Genomic DNA, 16297 nt, shown 5'->3' with positions numbered 1-16297 from the left:
AGTTAGTTTTCTGGAAAGCTCAGTTTCTTTTTATCTTATGCTCTGATTGTGAATCTTAATATAAACTTGCAGTAACAGAAGTGATAGATGATCTGCAGCACTTAATACGTACTTGTCAGAACTCCTGTGGCAAGGATACCTGATGGCATGTAGACCACCTGGCCTAGAACACTTAAGATAGTTACTTTGCATGGGACATTACTGCTTGGGTAGCAGGTAGAACTGGGAGTTCAGAGTTCTTTTATAGAAAGTTTAAAAAGCCCCTTTAAGTGTTAGGCTAATTTTAATTTCTTTTTACTCACTTTCATACAAGCTAAGTTTGCTGTACTGTGATGAGAATTGTTACTTGCGCTTTGTAAACTCTGGAAGGGAAGAGTCAGCTGGGCCTTTTGAATCTTAAAAGCAACCGTTGGAAGAGTAAGACACTTGTGCCTAGACTGAGAATTTCTCCCCTTTATGACTGATATAGTCATATGAACACATTATTGTTACTATTCAGGGAAAAATTTCTGCTTTAAAAATGTCTCAGCCATTATAGAACTAACTCTACATTCCAGGACTGCATATGTAGTCTGGGTCCCTCCTGAGAAGGTAGATGAGGAATCTTGAAGACAAAGCTCTTTTCCAAAGGAACAGTCTAAGCACAAATATACTCTGTGTGTAAAAAGCCAAGTTGATTTTCCAGTATGCTATACATATTGAGCGGAGAAGGCAATGGCACTCCACTCCAGTACTCTTGCCTGGAAAATCCCATGGGCGGAGGAGCCTGGTAGGTTGCAGTCCATGGGGTTGTAAAGAGTCGGACACGACTGAGCGACTTCACTTTCACTTTTCACTTTCATGCATTGGGGAAGGAAATGGCAACCCACTCCAGTATTCTTGCCTGGAGAATCCCAGGGATGGGGGAACCTGGTGGGCTGCTGTCTATGGGGTCACACAGAGTCGGACATGACTGAAGCGGCTTAGCAGCAGCAGCAGCATACATCTTGAGATACTATGATCAAGGCATGCTCCTGAGACAGTAAACATGGATAGTAATGCATAAGGAGGAAATGACAGCTGTTCTCCCGAGCAAGGCTTGTGGGAAGAACGTGAGGACATAATGTTGCATATACTGTCTCTCCCTGTTGCAGGTCGAGTTGTGTTTAGAGTGCATCGAGTGGGCCAAATCAGAGAAGAGAACTTTCTTACGCCAAGCTTTGGAGGTATGTGCCTGTGTTGGTATTGATCTCAGGTCTCTAGACGTTTGACAGACTGTGATTATAAATAACACCATCCTGATCAAAAGTATTTTCAGCAGCTTTGTATTCTGTGTACCCATAATGATGGGTAGTAGACCTGCTCATGAGAATTGCTCTGGTTGAAGCTTTGATACAGACCTGCTGCTTGGCTCAGAAAAGTAAGCAGCAGCATGGTTTAGTCATTGGCTATAATAGGAGATAATATCATGGGCTAGATGATTTTTTTTTTAGGCTGAATTTGATGCTATCATCGGGACTTGAATATTCAGCAGTAACAGTTCTGTGACTGTCAATCTTTGATTTCTTTCTTTGGCTTTTTTTCTCCCCTTTCCATCAGTCAATGCCTTTTCTCTTTCCTAGGCAAGACTGGTGTCTTTGTACTTTGATACCAAGAGGTACCAGGAAGCATTGCATTTGGGTAAGTAAGCTGGTGGAAGCTAGTGAAGTGTCTTAGCTGGCTCTGTGTATGAGTGTGTGCGTGCGTGCTCAGTCATATCCGATTCTTTGCGACCCCATGGACTGTAGCCCACCAGGCTCGTCTGTCCATGGAATTCTCCAGGCAAGAATACTGGAGCAGGTTGCCATTTCCTTCTCCATCTTAGCTGGCTAAATGAATGTATTCTGAACCTGGGTACTCTTATTAGTTATGTATTAATAATTTATATTCTGCCTATATCTTAGAAGATTTAAAGTGGCTTATAATTACTGAATCTGTCATGGAAAAATGGCATTTAGAAGTTCTAAGAAACTATCAACATTAGAAAACAAAAGGGTGAAACTGCAAGTATTTATTGACCGTTACATTTACTATATCTGTTTATAATTATCATTAAAATCAGTTTTAAAGATCAAAAAGTTAACTGGATGTAAATACATACAGGAAATCTAAAGTGGGCCAGCTAAAGGCTTCTTTTGGCCTTTGCTGCTGCTGCTGCTAAGCACCCTAAAATCTTTGCCTGCTGCTTTTTAAAAAATTAATGGATATAGCTGGACTATTTTCTCCAGGTGGAAGGACATGACTTTCATGATCTATTAAGTTGAAAAATTGCCAGTATGTAATTCTTATCCTGCAGAAGTGCTATTTTCATATGGTTCTAACAAGTAGCATTAAAAAAAAAGAAAACTGCTTTAATAGAGATATAATTCACAGACCATAAAATGCACCCTTTAAAAGTGTACAGCCAGTGATTTTTAGTCTGTTCACAAAGTGCAGTTGTCACCACTATCTGATTTCAGAACATTTTCATCACCCTAGAAAGTAACCTTGTATCCATCAGCTGTCACTTCCTGTTAACCCCCCATTCATCCTCTGTGTGCCCATCATCCCAAGGCAATCACTAACTAGTTTTGCCTCTGTAGACTTGCCTGTTCTGGACACTGCACATAATGGAGCCACGCAGTGTGTGGCCTTTGTGAGTGGCTTCTTTCTCCAGCATGTTCTCAGTGTTCATCCATGTTGTAGCATATGGCAATGCTTCATTCCTTTTTATTGCTAAGTAATACTCCATTGTATCATATTATCCCTTCATCAGGTTGATGGACACTGAGATTGTTTCCACTTTTTGGCTATTATGAATGCTGCTATAAACAGGTTTTATGTGGACATGGTTTTCTTTCGGGTATATACCCAGGAGTAGAATTCCTGGCATATAGTGACTCTCTTTAGCTTTTGAGGAACAGCCAAACTGCTTTTTAAAGTGGCCACACCATTGTACATTCTCACCAGCAGTGTATGAGGAGAGTTCCAGTTTCTCCACATCCTCACCAACACTTGTTGATATTGTCTGTGTTTTTAACTTTAGCCATCTTAGTGCGTGTGGAGTAGTATCTCATATTGGTTTTGATTTATATTTCCTTAATGACTAAATTAATGATGTTGAGCCTGGGGAAGAAGGGGTGTTTGCAGAACGTTAGTATATCCTAATCTCTTTGCTTTCCCCACCAACCCTAGTGCCTCATATTTCTTATGCAGTTTCAGGATTATTGGATAGGAATAGAGTGCGATCAAGTGCCTGTCTGAACTGGATAAGTAATTTCAGCATTTTCTGGGTGGGGATTCCCACTTTTATTTGAATCTTAGGAGTAAGCTCATCACATTCTTGGCTGTAATGTCTTTTGTATGCAGAAAGCTTTCAAAGAGATCTGTGTTTCTCTTTTGGAAGACAACACCTTAGCAGAAAATGTAAATCTTGTGAATAGATAACCTCGTTTTGAGTTCAGGCAGGTTTCTTTATCCTGAGTGTTCTTATAAGGGTGAGAGAGGGAAATAGTCCGGTATTAAAGTATTAAGATTATAGCTAACAAGAGGTATCTGTATTTTCTTTCTCTAGGTTCTCAGTTGCTTCGGGAGTTGAAAAAGATGGATGACAAAGCCCTTTTGGTGGAAGTACAGCTTTTAGAAAGCAAAACCTACCATGCCCTGAGCAACCTGCCAAAAGCCCGAGCTGCCTTAACCTCTGCTCGAACCACAGCAAATGCCATTTACTGCCCCCCTAAATTGCAGGCCACCTTGGATATGCAGTCAGGTAACACCCTTAGAAACTCATGTGATGTTTTCTTAAAGCTCATCTTACCTCACAGGTGGAAGGAATCTGGAGTTGGGGCTGAAGAATAAAATTGGCTGTTTTGGCTTAGGTTTCCTCAGGGAAACCAGTTGGAAGGTTACCCCTCTAACTAGCTGCCCGCCTCCTCTTCACTTGCTATGAACTGCCTAATACTAAGAACCTGCTTATCTGTGGTTGAACAGGCAACCTGATTGTTGGCACCAGCATCCTAGAGAGGTCTCACTTAGGTTTTAAAAAGCTCTTCCTTCTCTTCCATCTTTGTCAGTTACTCAGGATGGTAGCACTCCTTTCCAGGACTGGACTAACCCAAGTCTTTTGACAGTTGGAGACCTTTGTAGAGCATGCTAGGCTTTTCTAAAGGACCTCATATCAAGGCTGAGGAAAGGACCCCACCCCCAACCCCCACCCCTACAGGAGAGTGTAATGAATTGCCTTCTTAAGAAGTGTGGGAACTGGGCTGGGAGGCCATGGAGTGGCAGGAGGATACTTGCAGTCAGCAGCTTTTATTAGTTATGATTTATTACCATTGTTGGAGGGTGTTGGGATTGGAGGCAGAGGACTAGTTTAAGCCCTGATGTTACCTCTTTGCAATCTTTGTTTCCATATAAAACTGTAAGAGGGAGATAACAGCTGCCATGCTTGCCTCTCAGGTATTGTAAATGTCATTTGGCATGTTTTGTCATTCAGGTGACCAGCAGAAGCTCTAGAAAATGGCTTTTCTAGGTTGAAATTTTAGTTTTGCGAATTTCTAGCTGTGTGATTGGGCAAGTTACTTAATTTATCTTTAGTTCATCTGAAAAATGGTGATGATAATTGTACCTCCTTACAGGATGGTGGTGAGGAGTAAATGAGCTGATGAATGTAAGCTCTTCTCACAGGACCTTGCTTTGACCAAAATTGGCACTTTCTTTAAGCCACTGCTCTTCATCATGTTCTTTTTTCATGGTCAGGAGATGACCTTGCATCGTATTTCTCAGAGCAGATGAGGCCATTTTTATGTGTGCTTCCTTTATTTCTCTTTCCTCCCTAGAATTTCTATCACTGTTTTTACCTGTTATCAAGTGTGATCCTTCTACCTGCCTTTATAAAAGTTTTCAGTTTTCCAAGTCCAGTTTTTTGTCTCTACTTGGATCTTCCTCTCAGTCTTTGAACTACCCCAGCTGAAAAATCACAGTCCTCTGTCCTTTTAAAATTGCTGTGTTCTCCTTTTCTGTCAAGCTTATTGGAAAAGCTGGAAGAGTATCGTTACTTTGGTGTCTTGTGATTCGTTTCAAGACAGTTACTCCCCTGTAATCTCTGACTTTCTTGGAGGTTGGACACTGTTGAGCAGTCCAGCCTTCTTTGACAGCAGTGTCTTCTCGGGTCTCCTCCTTGAGTCATTGTCCTCAGGCACTCTTCCCCCTGTTGTCTCTCAAGTGTGGGTGTTCCTCAGTGTTGTTTTCTTAGTTCTTTTCTCTTCCTGGTCTCCCTTTTTCCTGTCTCATCTCATACTCTCCCGTGGCTTTAGTTACTACGTAACACACAAATGGTCTCCTCATCTAGATTTCTGGTAGCTTCTCTGTCCTGAATTCCATACCTAAATGTTCTGTAGATCTGAATCTCAGCACATCAAAAACCAAAATTATTATTTAACTCTTCCCCTCAAACTATTCTATTCTACATTTCCTATTTTCATTAGTGGTATAATTACTGACTCAGGTGTTCAGGCTGTTCTCTTTGGAGTGATTTGGATTCCCTTCCTCTTCTTCACCCTTCATATGCAGTCAGTCACCAGATGAGGTTGAGTCTGTCTCCACACCTGCCTGTTCTTTTCCGTCTCTGCAGTCACTGCTCTCATGAATGCCAATGGACCACTGGCATGGTCTTTTCACTGCCCTAAACGTCACTGTCACTTCCCAATCCGTCTTGCTTACTGGTCTCATTTTTTTGGAAACACACATCTGATCGTGTAAATCCAGTGACTCTGCATTATCCTCTTTAACTGTGCATTCTAAAGGAAGGCACTGTTTTCACGCTTATCTATGGTTTCAGTCCTAGTCACCAAATGACTTCCTGTGTTCCTGCTCTTGTATATTCTCTGCTTGGAATTCCCCTTTCCGTCTTGTCCCCTTGACAAAGTCCTGTGCATCCTTCTAGATCCAGCTTGCATGTTTCCTTTATAAACCCTCATGAGTGCCTTCTTCACTTTGGACTTCCTTGTGAATTGTATATTCTTTGGTGTGTATTACGATACTAATCTCCTTCTGTCTTGATGACTGCTGTGAGACTGTGAGCTGCTTCAGCACCTTATTCATATTTTTATTTCCTCTATAATAGCTATATCAGTGCTTGGCATATGGTGGGCCCTTGTTAATATTGGTGTTGAATGAGTAACAGGCTAGTGTTTTTTTGTTTTTGTTTTTTTTTTAATGTCCTACGCCACTTGCGATGGTTATAGTCCTCATGTGGTCTACATTTGCTAATGTGTTTGAGAATGCAGTATACCAGTTCTTGGGCCTTATTTTACTTTTTTTTTTTAATACCAGTCTTATTTTTCGTCTGGTCTATTCTAGCTTTAGACGGGGAGGAAAGGAAAAATGGGCATTTGTCTCATTGAATTTGGCAGTGTTAATAATAGTTTGTTGGATATTTTTGAGGAAGTCTCCTTGGCTACAGAGGAGGGTGGGTTTTCTTCAGGCCTCTGTGTGCTCAGTTGCTCAGTCGTATCTGTTTGCAACCCCATGGACTGTTTCTAGCCAGGCTCCTCTGTCCATGGGGATTCTCCAGGCAAGAATACTGGAGAGGGTTGCCATGCCCTCCTCCACGGGATCTTCCCAATCAAGGGATCGAACCTTGGTCTCCCTCATTGCAAGCAGATTCTTTACTGTCTGAGCCACCAGGGAAGTCCCCAGGCCTCTGTAGTTAAGTATAAGGGTCTGATTCCTATGGCTGCTGAACGGGAGGCTTTCTGGGTAAAGTAAAAGCCCTGGGTATGGCACATACCACTCAGTAGTGGTTATCAAGTAGAAGTTCCCAACTGGTGTGCCAGGCACACAGGCATATGACAGGTAGGTCTGAAACATGGATCCCCTGGGGTCATGTATGAGCATTTTCATCCTTTTACTCCAGAATACTGAGTACTTTCTTCTGTACCTTGCTGTGAAAAAATTGGGAAGTCCTGAGGTGGACACATGGATGGGGCTGAGGCAGGGTTAGAACTGATATAGAGAGTCTTAGGCTTAGATGCCTTTCAAGCTAGAAAGTACTATTTTTCATGTCATCCCAAGTGATAGCATAGGTTGGTAATAATTGCAGATTCAGTCAAAGTTAGGCTTATTGGGAGCAACTCGGCTTCTAAACAGCAGAGAATTGGTTAGATAAAGTATGTAGCATATTACCCTAAAGAAATACTGCTTAAGTGTGTACAGTTAAGTTCATGAATTTGGCATTATGTGAAATTCATGTATTGACTGCATCACAGCAAAAGTATATCTATAAAATTGTAAATGACCAGTATCTGGAATGAGACTATATAAGAGGTTGGGTTTTTTTTTTTCCCATCTCATGAAAGCTACTTAAAAATGTCAAGCTTAGAAAAGTTATCAGAAAGAAATGGTTGATGTTATTAAAGCCAGTAATTTGGGCAGAGCAGGGAGAGATGTTTGGGTCGCCTTTCTGACTTGTGAAGATAGTGTCATGGAGAGTGAGCATGGCCTTGCCTAGTGGTTCCAAAGGATAGTGGGACTGCTGTGGTGACGAGACGCATGAGGACCATATGTGGCTTTTAGCATCCCCTTTAGTTGGGTCTCTAACTCGTTTGGGATTAATATTGGTAGATGATTGAACTGGGAGTTCAAAGACCTGGGCTCTAATCTCAGCTTTGCCACTAGATGGCAGTGACTTTGGGCAGGTCTTTTATTCTTCCCTGACCACATCAATAAGTAGATGAGGTTGGGATAGATTTTTGAGGCCCTTCCCAGCTGTGATATTTTATGGTTTTGTTACTTCATATGGTTCTTACCCTTTTCTTTTCAATGTCCAGGTATCATCCATGCAGCAGAGGAGAAGGATTGGAAAACTGCATACTCATATTTCTATGAGGCTTTTGAGGGTTATGATTCCATCGATAGCCCCAAGGCCATCACATCTCTGAAGTACATGTTGCTGTGCAAAATCATGCTCAACACGTAGGTGCACGTTAACTTGGGGGTATGAGCTCTCAGGTCCTTGGTCTAAGATTTTCTGCCATGTCAGGATAGCTTGGGCAGGGAGATTGGTCAGTTACAGAAGCAGTGGCTGCCACCTTGTGGGGTGCCTAAGGTGGAGTGGGAGGATCAAAGCTAATCTAGAGCACTCTTCCTTCCTAGTCTTTTAGAACTGAGGAGACAGATTTGAGAAATATCCTTCCCAGCCCCTTGGAACGTTCTCCTCAGCGTGCAGTTCTGTCCAGAGAGTTGCTGAGCACTGGGCAGAGGGCCAGGAAATGGCGTATAGACCAGCACCAGCCACTAGGCCTCCCGGAATGGGGGTTAGAGGAGAGGTTAGGGAAAGGCTTGAAAAAGGGTGACAGCGGCGAGTGTGTGCAGCTCGATGTCTCCATGTTTTATAAAGAATTCCACAGAATTTTTCCATGTTTCTTTTTTGGGAATGCATGAGGTACTGACTGGGATTCTTTTTTGGATCTTGGGATTAAACAGAGCTTGTGTTTTTATAAGATCTGTTATACTGGGATTTGATCTATAAAGTCATTTTGCATAGCCTTTTTTTTTTTTTTGGCCACGCTGTACAGCTTGTGGGATATTTCCCCAACCAGGGGTTGAACCTGGGGCCACAGCAATGAAATTAGGACTCCAAGTCCTAATTATTGGACTGCCAGAGAAGTCCCACTGTGGCTTTCTTCTTTAAGTTCAGTTTTTCTGCTTTTCAGCAGTGAGCCCAGAGTGGAGAAAGCCTGGCTCCTGTGGTGTGAGGAGCGTATGGATTTACGGGTGGGGGCTGATTACTTCTGTGGGTGGAGTCTTTTCACAGAAGAAGAAATTTGCCTAAACATAGAAACATAGCATCCTAGAGCAATTGACCAAGTCTCTCTTTTTTTTCTAGCCCAGAAGATGTCCAGGCTTTGGTGAGCGGGAAGCTTGCACTTCGGTATGCAGGGAGGCAGGTAGGGGATGCCTTGACTGCAGTTTTGATCTCTGCTCACTCTGAGGCAGTGTGTGGTCAGTCACGGTGTTCACTGATATCGTGCTCTTCAGGTCGCCATTCTACTTTTCATTCTGCCCTCCCTCGCTTATGTTTATCAAGCTCCTTTAGTGTAATTCCTGTACTGTTAGTTCTGGGCCCGAAAAGTCAGTGTTTGGTGCTCTTGTGGGTATCAGGTGGTTTGAGGAACTTAACTCAGAATTGAACTGTAGCATTTATAGTGGGTTAGGTTGCATTTGGCTTCAACCAGAAAGTATGTCTCCTGTGAGCTTGGCTTGAAAATTTAATGTATGGAATAATATTCTTTAAGACAGTGGAGCCGGGTAAGGTCTGGTGCACATGTCCTTCAGAGAGGTTGGATTACCTGGTGCAGAAACTAGGATTGATGGCTCACTTGAGGGCTTCTCACGTCCATCATACCTTCCCACTCATTTCCTGAGTTTGGGTGTGGTCACGAAGAGACCTTCGGTGGTTGGTAGCCCTGTGTGAGATGCCTTTTATGCCTGAGCAGGTAAGAGTGCTCTGTGTAAAGGTGATGTCTCAGATGTGTGCATCATCACTTCTTTGTATTTTGCTTGATTATCACTAGGAAGTAAGAGTAATCTTTCTAGGTTTTGAGTGCAGTTGTGTCTACAGAAACATTGGCCATCTCACTGTATCTTTGATGGAATGTCCACTGCAGACGATAGCTTCCATCTATACAAATGGCCCTAATTGACTTTTCATCAGAAGAAGTTTCATATCAGCCCCTCGTTTTGACCAAAAGGATATTGGTTATTACTGTAATGAAAGACTCACTGTCATATCTAGAATTAGAGTTAATGAGGTGGGCCAAGAGAGGTGAAGTGTCCAGAGCACAAGGGCAAGTAGCTAGTACTGGTGAAGTCAGACTTTGAGCTTGGGTTATCTAGCTCTGAGTTTCAGGCTGTTCGCATCATTTTTCAGTCTGTAGGACAGATGCTGGAACAGACTCTACTAGTGATGAGTTTTGCATCATTTTTAAAGTCTGCTGTAGAAGACACTACCATCCTTGTTTAAGTACAGAGGCTGGTACCAGAGGAGCTCCTTCTTGTTCTTTGTACCTTGATGACAGCTTTCAAGCAGGAGTCAGGCCCACCTCTCAGATGATGAATGTTGCAGATTTCTTGCTGAGTGCAGACTTACTAGCTTGGTCAGGTGTCTTGTATAACCAGATTAGAGGTTGCCCCTCAACTGTTAATTATACCTTCATCACTCTGGGGTTTTAACATTCAGTGTAATATGTAGAGTTTTGATGCCTCAATTCCAATGCAAGTAAATCTTGGCTTATGTCCTGCACCAAACCCAGCAGAGTGAGTTTTGATAAAGCACGAAGTGTGATCAAGTCTCAGGGCAGGAAGGCATCCAGGGGTGTAGGTAAGGGTAGGGAGTCTTGGAGGAGGGGAAAGAATTCACACCTCTCTGGCCATTTTCCCTTTTAGCTTCTCATCTTTGGAGAATGCTTTATCAAAGCCTTTCTTTTGGGAAAACTTTGTACTTCCTAGTGTCTTCACATCACTTCTGCTTTTGGAGGGAAACTGGCACACAGTGGTACTCCATTCCTCTGGCTTTTCTTCCCAGGCCTCTGAAGAAGAAGAGTCATGGGGCAGGTTCTTCCTTATAGCCAGGAGTTGTGTGGATGAATCACGTTTCTTATGACTTGTGGAGATGTGAGTGTGCGGAATAGATCACTGTCACTCTTCTTCTCTTTATTCTTAGACAGAAGCATTAAAATGTGTGGCTCAGGCGAGCAAGAACAGATCACTGGCAGATTTTGAAAAGGTAAGCATGGTATTGGGTTGCTAGGGAACCAGGTGGAGGGGAGGGCCATTTAAGTACTTAAAATGTTTTTTCATCTTTAAATGCTTACAGTTTCACAAGAAGTTGTAAAGATAGCACAGGGTGACCCCATGTCCCATTCACCCAGTTTTCCCCAGTGGTTACATCTTAAGTATAGTACAGGATCAAAACCAAGACGTAGAGGCTTCCTTGGTGGTCCAGTGGCCAAGACTCCCAACGCAGGGGGTCCAGGGGCCCAGGTTCCATCCCTGGTCAGGGGACTAGATCTGTGCCATTACAAAGACCCAGTGCAGCTAAAATAAACAAACATTAAGGAACCCAAAATTAAGAACTCTTTTCCCCACCCCCAAGAAGTAGTTAAGCTTTTGTACAGTGAAACTTGAGTTGTGAAATCTCATTTATATACAGTACATTTCAGTTTCATAAAGTTTTGTCATCTGTCTTGCACTTCATTTTTCACAACAAACCTATTACCTACATTTTATGCTTGGGGAAGCTGGGATTTAAAGAGAATGCCTGAGTCGCACAGCTAACTTGCATCAGGGTCTGACACAGGCACCATATGACATGGTCTTAGATGTTCCTTCAGCTCCAGAAATGCCAGGTTTGCATCTCCTCTGTGGACATCAGTGGTGATGTGTGCATCTGGGCTGAAAGACTCTTCCTTAGGATGAAATTCTAGGCTTACTTAGCCTCCTGTGCCTTTCACTCAATGTTTGCGAAGGTTTAGAAAGGGAGAAAAACCTGTCTAAGCAGCAGGGTGAGACTTATACTCTTCTGAGTCTGCTTCCTGTTAATCTGAGTATAAAGACCAACTTAATAAAAACAAACCTAGATCCAGGAAGAAAAATAGAAACTAGACATTGTGGCTCTCTGACTGTCCCCAAGGTTCATCATCTTCCTTGAGATTTCTTGTCAGTTTCATTTCCTTACTTGGCTTGATTTGCTTGCTTCCCTTAACACGTTAAAGCACAGCTAAAATGAGGCGGGATACTGAAGAATATTATTAAAGATAAATAGATCACATACATGAATAAACAAAGAGTTTAGATTATTTTATCCCCAAATTTGGATGGAACATTTCTAGCAGGGGGGATTAAAAAAAAAGACCATGATCAGATATTTGGGAAACACTAGGGCTAACAAAATTAAAAAGGGACTTTGTTTTCTGGTACCTGCAGCTATGTTGTGCTGATATTCCTTATAAAACCCTAAGAGCTAGCTGTGCAATTCAGCATTTCCCATTATTTAGCATCAGAATTCCCCTGCTCCCACTGCCTTGGAGGCTGTGCTTGTTCTGTGAAACACACATTGAGAACTGCTTGTGCAGTGAATTCAGCTTGTAAGCTGAACTGCTCGTGGGGCTTGCATGGTTTGAGTGGTCAGTGTGAGGCTTTCAGACAGAAGCAAGGTGCCTAGGGTAGGCTTCATCTTTCATTTCTTTGTGTTCCTTGTCTTCTGCCTTCATGGCAGCTCCTTCATTTCTGCAAACCCTCCAGGCCTCTTGGGTCGAGCGTGTAATTACGGGGCCAGCACACTCTGTAGGGAGCCGCAAGTAGCCCGTGGCTTTCAGCTCTCCTCTGTGCCCTTCTCTGCTCTCTTGGCAGGCCCTGACAGACTACCGGGCGGAGCTCCGGGACGACCCCATCATCAGCACACACTTGGCCAAGCTGTATGATAACTTACTGGAACAGAACCTGATCCGAGTCATCGAGCCCTTTTCCCGAGTACAGGTAAGAACCTCCTGGGGACTCCAGCTCTTCTCTGGTGGGAGGGGGTTTCTGGCTCGGCTTCCTCACTGTCTCCCCCTCCCTTCCCACACCCATCCAGATGGGAACTCGCTACCAAGGGTGTGCCTGGGATTAGGCAGGAGACCCCCTAAGAGCTTGGGATTTTATGACAGGGAACAAGAGTTGAGGAGAGGGGGGTGTCAGGTGGAGGCTGGTGAGGTCGCCCCTGCCTGTTTTCGGTGCAGCCTCCTCTCCGCTTTTGCAGTCACCATGCGTGTGGTAAATGCTGTCTCCTCTGGGCATGTGGGACAGGAGTGTGGTCATTGTAATGATGCAGGGAAGGCAGATGGACCAGGCATGGCTAAAGAGGATCTGGCCATGACATGCAGCCGGGATCCAAGATACGGCACTACCCTCATCCCAGTATTAGAGGCGAAAGTAAAACTTTCTGTGTTGGTGTCTTTTTACCTTTCCTTTTAGATCGAACACATATCTAGCCTCATCAAACTCTCCAAGGTAAGGAGTCCTGAGCTTGTCTGGAGGGTGGGGATGGGGAAGGGCGCAGGTGGAGGGGCTGCCGTTGACACCTACCAGGCCTTATTGCAAAGCTCCCCAACCTGCTGCTCAGTGGGGACTGGGGGCCGTGGGCTCAGAGTGGAGCTGCAGTGTTGCTGTTTCAAGCCATTTGCCCTGGGACCCTTTTATACAAGACTTTTGTGTCACTTAGCTGTCAGTAGATAGCTGATCCCCTTAATCATGTGCTTTGATTTTAGGCCGACGTGGAAAGGAAATTATCACAGATGATTCTTGACAAGAAATTTCATGGTGAGTAGCAGCCATACAGGCGAGGGTGCTGGTGGAGGTGATGAAGTGGTGAGGAGGCATCATGCTCTTGTTGATGTTGGATGACGACACTCTGTTGTTCCCCTTGGTGGCGCCCTGGGATCCTTGCCCACCTCATCCCTGTGATGAGAGCGTATAATAAACACGCACAAAGGGAACAGGAAGGTGACTATTGCCCCTCCTTTCTGGAGAAAGTGAGGCAGCTAGGGAGCAGGCTGCATCTTCAGTGCTTGTGTGTCTAATCCTTGCTTTTACCTGGGTTCGCTTGTGTTTCCTGCAGGGATCTTGGACCAGGGGGAGGGTGTCTTGATTATTTTCGATGAACCCCCAGTAGATAAAACCTATGAAGCTGCTCTGGAAACAATTCAGAACATGAGTAAAGTAGTGGATTCCCTCTACAACAAAGCCAAGAAGCTGACATAGGTGAGTGCTGGCACCAGGCCGGCCCGGGCAGCGCTGTCTTCTGCCTGCTGAGACTGAACGCCTCCCGGTGGCCTTGCGGGCGGCTTCCCCGATTGACACTGCTCTGTCTTCTCTTGCAGAGTTGGATCTGTAGCGGTCCTTTGGAGAGTGTGTGTGGCGGGAGAGTGAAACCTTTGGGGAAAATGCTAGGAGATTCTTTTTTCTTTCTGTTCTACTTTTCGCTCGGAAAGTTTTTAAATCCTCATTTGGTGCATCTGTATTCCAGCCGATAGGTGTGCCAGTTTTCATGTAATCTTTACTGGCCCGACTTGGGAGTGGGAAAATTGCTTAAAAAAAAAGAAAAAGAAAAAAAAAAAAAGGTTATTCTAAATAAAAGGAAAAAGGCTTACACTACCTAAAGCTGTGCTCTCTGCCTCCCGGGAGAGGGCCGCCAAGCCAGGCGCTCCACCAGCCACCGGGGCTCCTAACCCACCCGCTGGGCGTCACCTTGCCTCCTCTTCCGAATTGGGTGTTTGCCTGACCATCAAAGCAACGACTTTTTATTCTGTTTGTACCGAACCAAAACAAACAACTGTGTATAGACTGCTCTTTTCTTTTTTATTTGAAAATGAGGCGTTTCGGTGTTCTGTCCCCTGCCATACGGCCTGTCCGCCTGCCCTTCCCCAACAGTGGCCCCAGCAGACTGGCCGAAGGTCCCGCCGCCGCCACTGCAGCAGCAGCAGCAGCGCCTGCACGGCTCCGCTCAACCCTGGAAGGAATGGGACGTGGCCGGGAGCTCGTGCCCACCGTGGCCACACGGGGAGCAGTGTGGGCCCTCAGGGGCCTGCTGTGCATGTGGCTCTTTTTAACACAGTAAACTAGATTAGACGTCAGTGTTTTAATTGCCCCCCTCCTCTGCTCTTTTCTGTCTCTCCCTCCTTCCTGCCCCCACCCTCCCCAGCCAGATGACCACCCCATGTCTCCCTCCCTTCCTCCTCTGCCCCCAGGGGAGTCCGGCTGTCTGAAACCCTTCAGCTTCTCTCCCTGTCCCACCGCTCCTCTCCTGCTGTCAGATGGATTTATTCCTTTTTTAAACAGTGAACGTTGGAAATGAGACTGTGGGGTGTGGGTTTTTTTTTTCCTCCTCTTAATTTTCGTTGTTGGGTTTTTGAGCAACCTCATGTCCCCCTCCCAGGGAGCGTCTTTATTTACCTCTTAGAAATGGGACGGATGGGAGGTAGAGCACTGTTTTCCGCATGCTTTGTCTTACGATGAGATTATATAGCAAGGCTTTAATGCCATTTGGGCAGGTAAGCTTCTGCGCCTCTGTTGTGCTCAGCTGTATTCTCTTCTTCCTCTCATTTCCTCTCTCCCCTCTTTTTTCCTCTCCCCTTCCTGCCTCCTTCCTTCTTGCTGCCTTCCTTTTATCTTTCTTTCCCTTTCTCAGATTATCCTTCCAGGTTTTCGTAATAAATTTATATTTTGTAAAAGGATTTTGTTGTACCAGGTTTTGCATCCTCACTGAATCTGACTGGCTTTTATTTTCCTCTCCAGAATCAGGTTTTTGTTCTCACCATCTTTCCCCATCATGTCCAGTCACTGTTTTGGTTTTGGCACCATCAATATCAAATGTACAAACGGTTCTTGCTAACCAACACCAGGTATATCTGATGTTCAGATGAGTTCCAATAAAAACAAATTTTTTTTTTCAAAAAGTGTCCTTTCTTGAGTGCTGGAGGGCTTCTGATCAAGTCCAGACAGGTCAGTGTAGCCCTCGAGACTGGACAGAGCTCTGCTGTCTCAAATTTGCTCCATGGGAGACCTTTAGAGCCAGGGTCATGTGGAGGCCTTTGGGTGAGAAGGTTGGTCTGTGAGGTCTGAAATGGGCACAAGGGCTCAGTTATCTTTGTTTTTCCAAGGTCTCGTGGTCCAGTGAGGACATGGGGTTTGGGTTGTAATATCCTCTGAACCTGTTTCCTCACCTGCACAGCAAGGATGGTGCTTCCTCTGTGGGTAATTGCGGTGGGAGGGTTACATGCAGTTAGCAGAAGGGCAGATGCCTGGAGAATCCTGGCATTCAGTTGTGGTTTAGTTTTAGTTTTTTTGGATCTTGTTCAAAAGCATTGGTTTTCATCCTGCTCCTCAGACTCCTGTGGGACTCTGGGGCCACGGGGAGGAAGGGGTGAGCTCTAGCTGCCAACTCCAGTCCGAGCCACTCTCTGTCATGTTTCAACGTGGTGTCTCTGTGTATAGTTCCACTTGAGGAGTTGTGCTTCAATAAAGGGCTTTAAAAATATCCCAAAGGATCCAGGACCAGAGCAGGCTTGGCAGTCCCAGGAGCTCAGAGCCTGCCCTCCCCTCCCTCAGCGTGTCTGCTGACTCCTCTAGACCTGTGCTGCCCAGTGTGTGGCTGCAGGCCCCGTGCGGCCTTGCAGCCCTTGAAGTGTGGCTCGTTCAAACTGGGGTGTCTTGCAAAAGTAAACAAACCAGAATACTTTGAAGAAGGTGAAAAAAGAATGAA

The 16297-nt window shown here is 44.7% G+C and overlaps 1 protein-coding gene across 2 annotated transcripts in view; it reads left to right on the top strand.

Moving 5' to 3' along the window:
• PSMD11 (proteasome 26S subunit, non-ATPase 11) overlaps nt 1-15491 on the top strand; it is a 28961-nt gene extending 13470 nt beyond the window's left edge. The window contains exons 4-14 of one of the 2 annotated variants that reach the window (XM_027519862.1): nt 1134-1205; nt 1602-1659; nt 3572-3766; nt 7827-7971; nt 8885-8945; nt 10721-10783; nt 12409-12534; nt 13012-13047; nt 13305-13356; nt 13655-13797; nt 13917-15491. In XM_027519862.1, coding sequence (XP_027375663.1) covers nt 1134-1205; nt 1602-1659; nt 3572-3766; nt 7827-7971; nt 8885-8945; nt 10721-10783; nt 12409-12534; nt 13012-13047; nt 13305-13356; nt 13655-13797 — 951 coding nt within the window. In that variant the 3' untranslated portion in view covers nt 13917-15491. The remainder of the gene's footprint in view (nt 1-1133; nt 1206-1601; nt 1660-3571; nt 3767-7826; nt 7972-8884; nt 8946-10720; nt 10784-12408; nt 12535-13011; nt 13048-13304; nt 13357-13654; nt 13798-13916) is intronic. The other variant, XM_027519863.1, reaches the window with a different exon arrangement.
• The last annotated feature ends 806 nt before the right edge of the window (nt 15492-16297 follow it).

The sequence above is a fragment of the Bos indicus x Bos taurus genome, chromosome 19 (genome assembly GCF_003369695.1).
Source record: "Bos indicus x Bos taurus breed Angus x Brahman F1 hybrid chromosome 19, Bos_hybrid_MaternalHap_v2.0, whole genome shotgun sequence".
Lineage (NCBI taxonomy): Eukaryota > Metazoa > Chordata > Mammalia > Artiodactyla > Bovidae > Bos > Bos indicus x Bos taurus.
The sequence above is the reverse complement of the archived record's forward strand: the minus strand, read 5'-3'. Positions and strand labels throughout refer to the sequence as shown.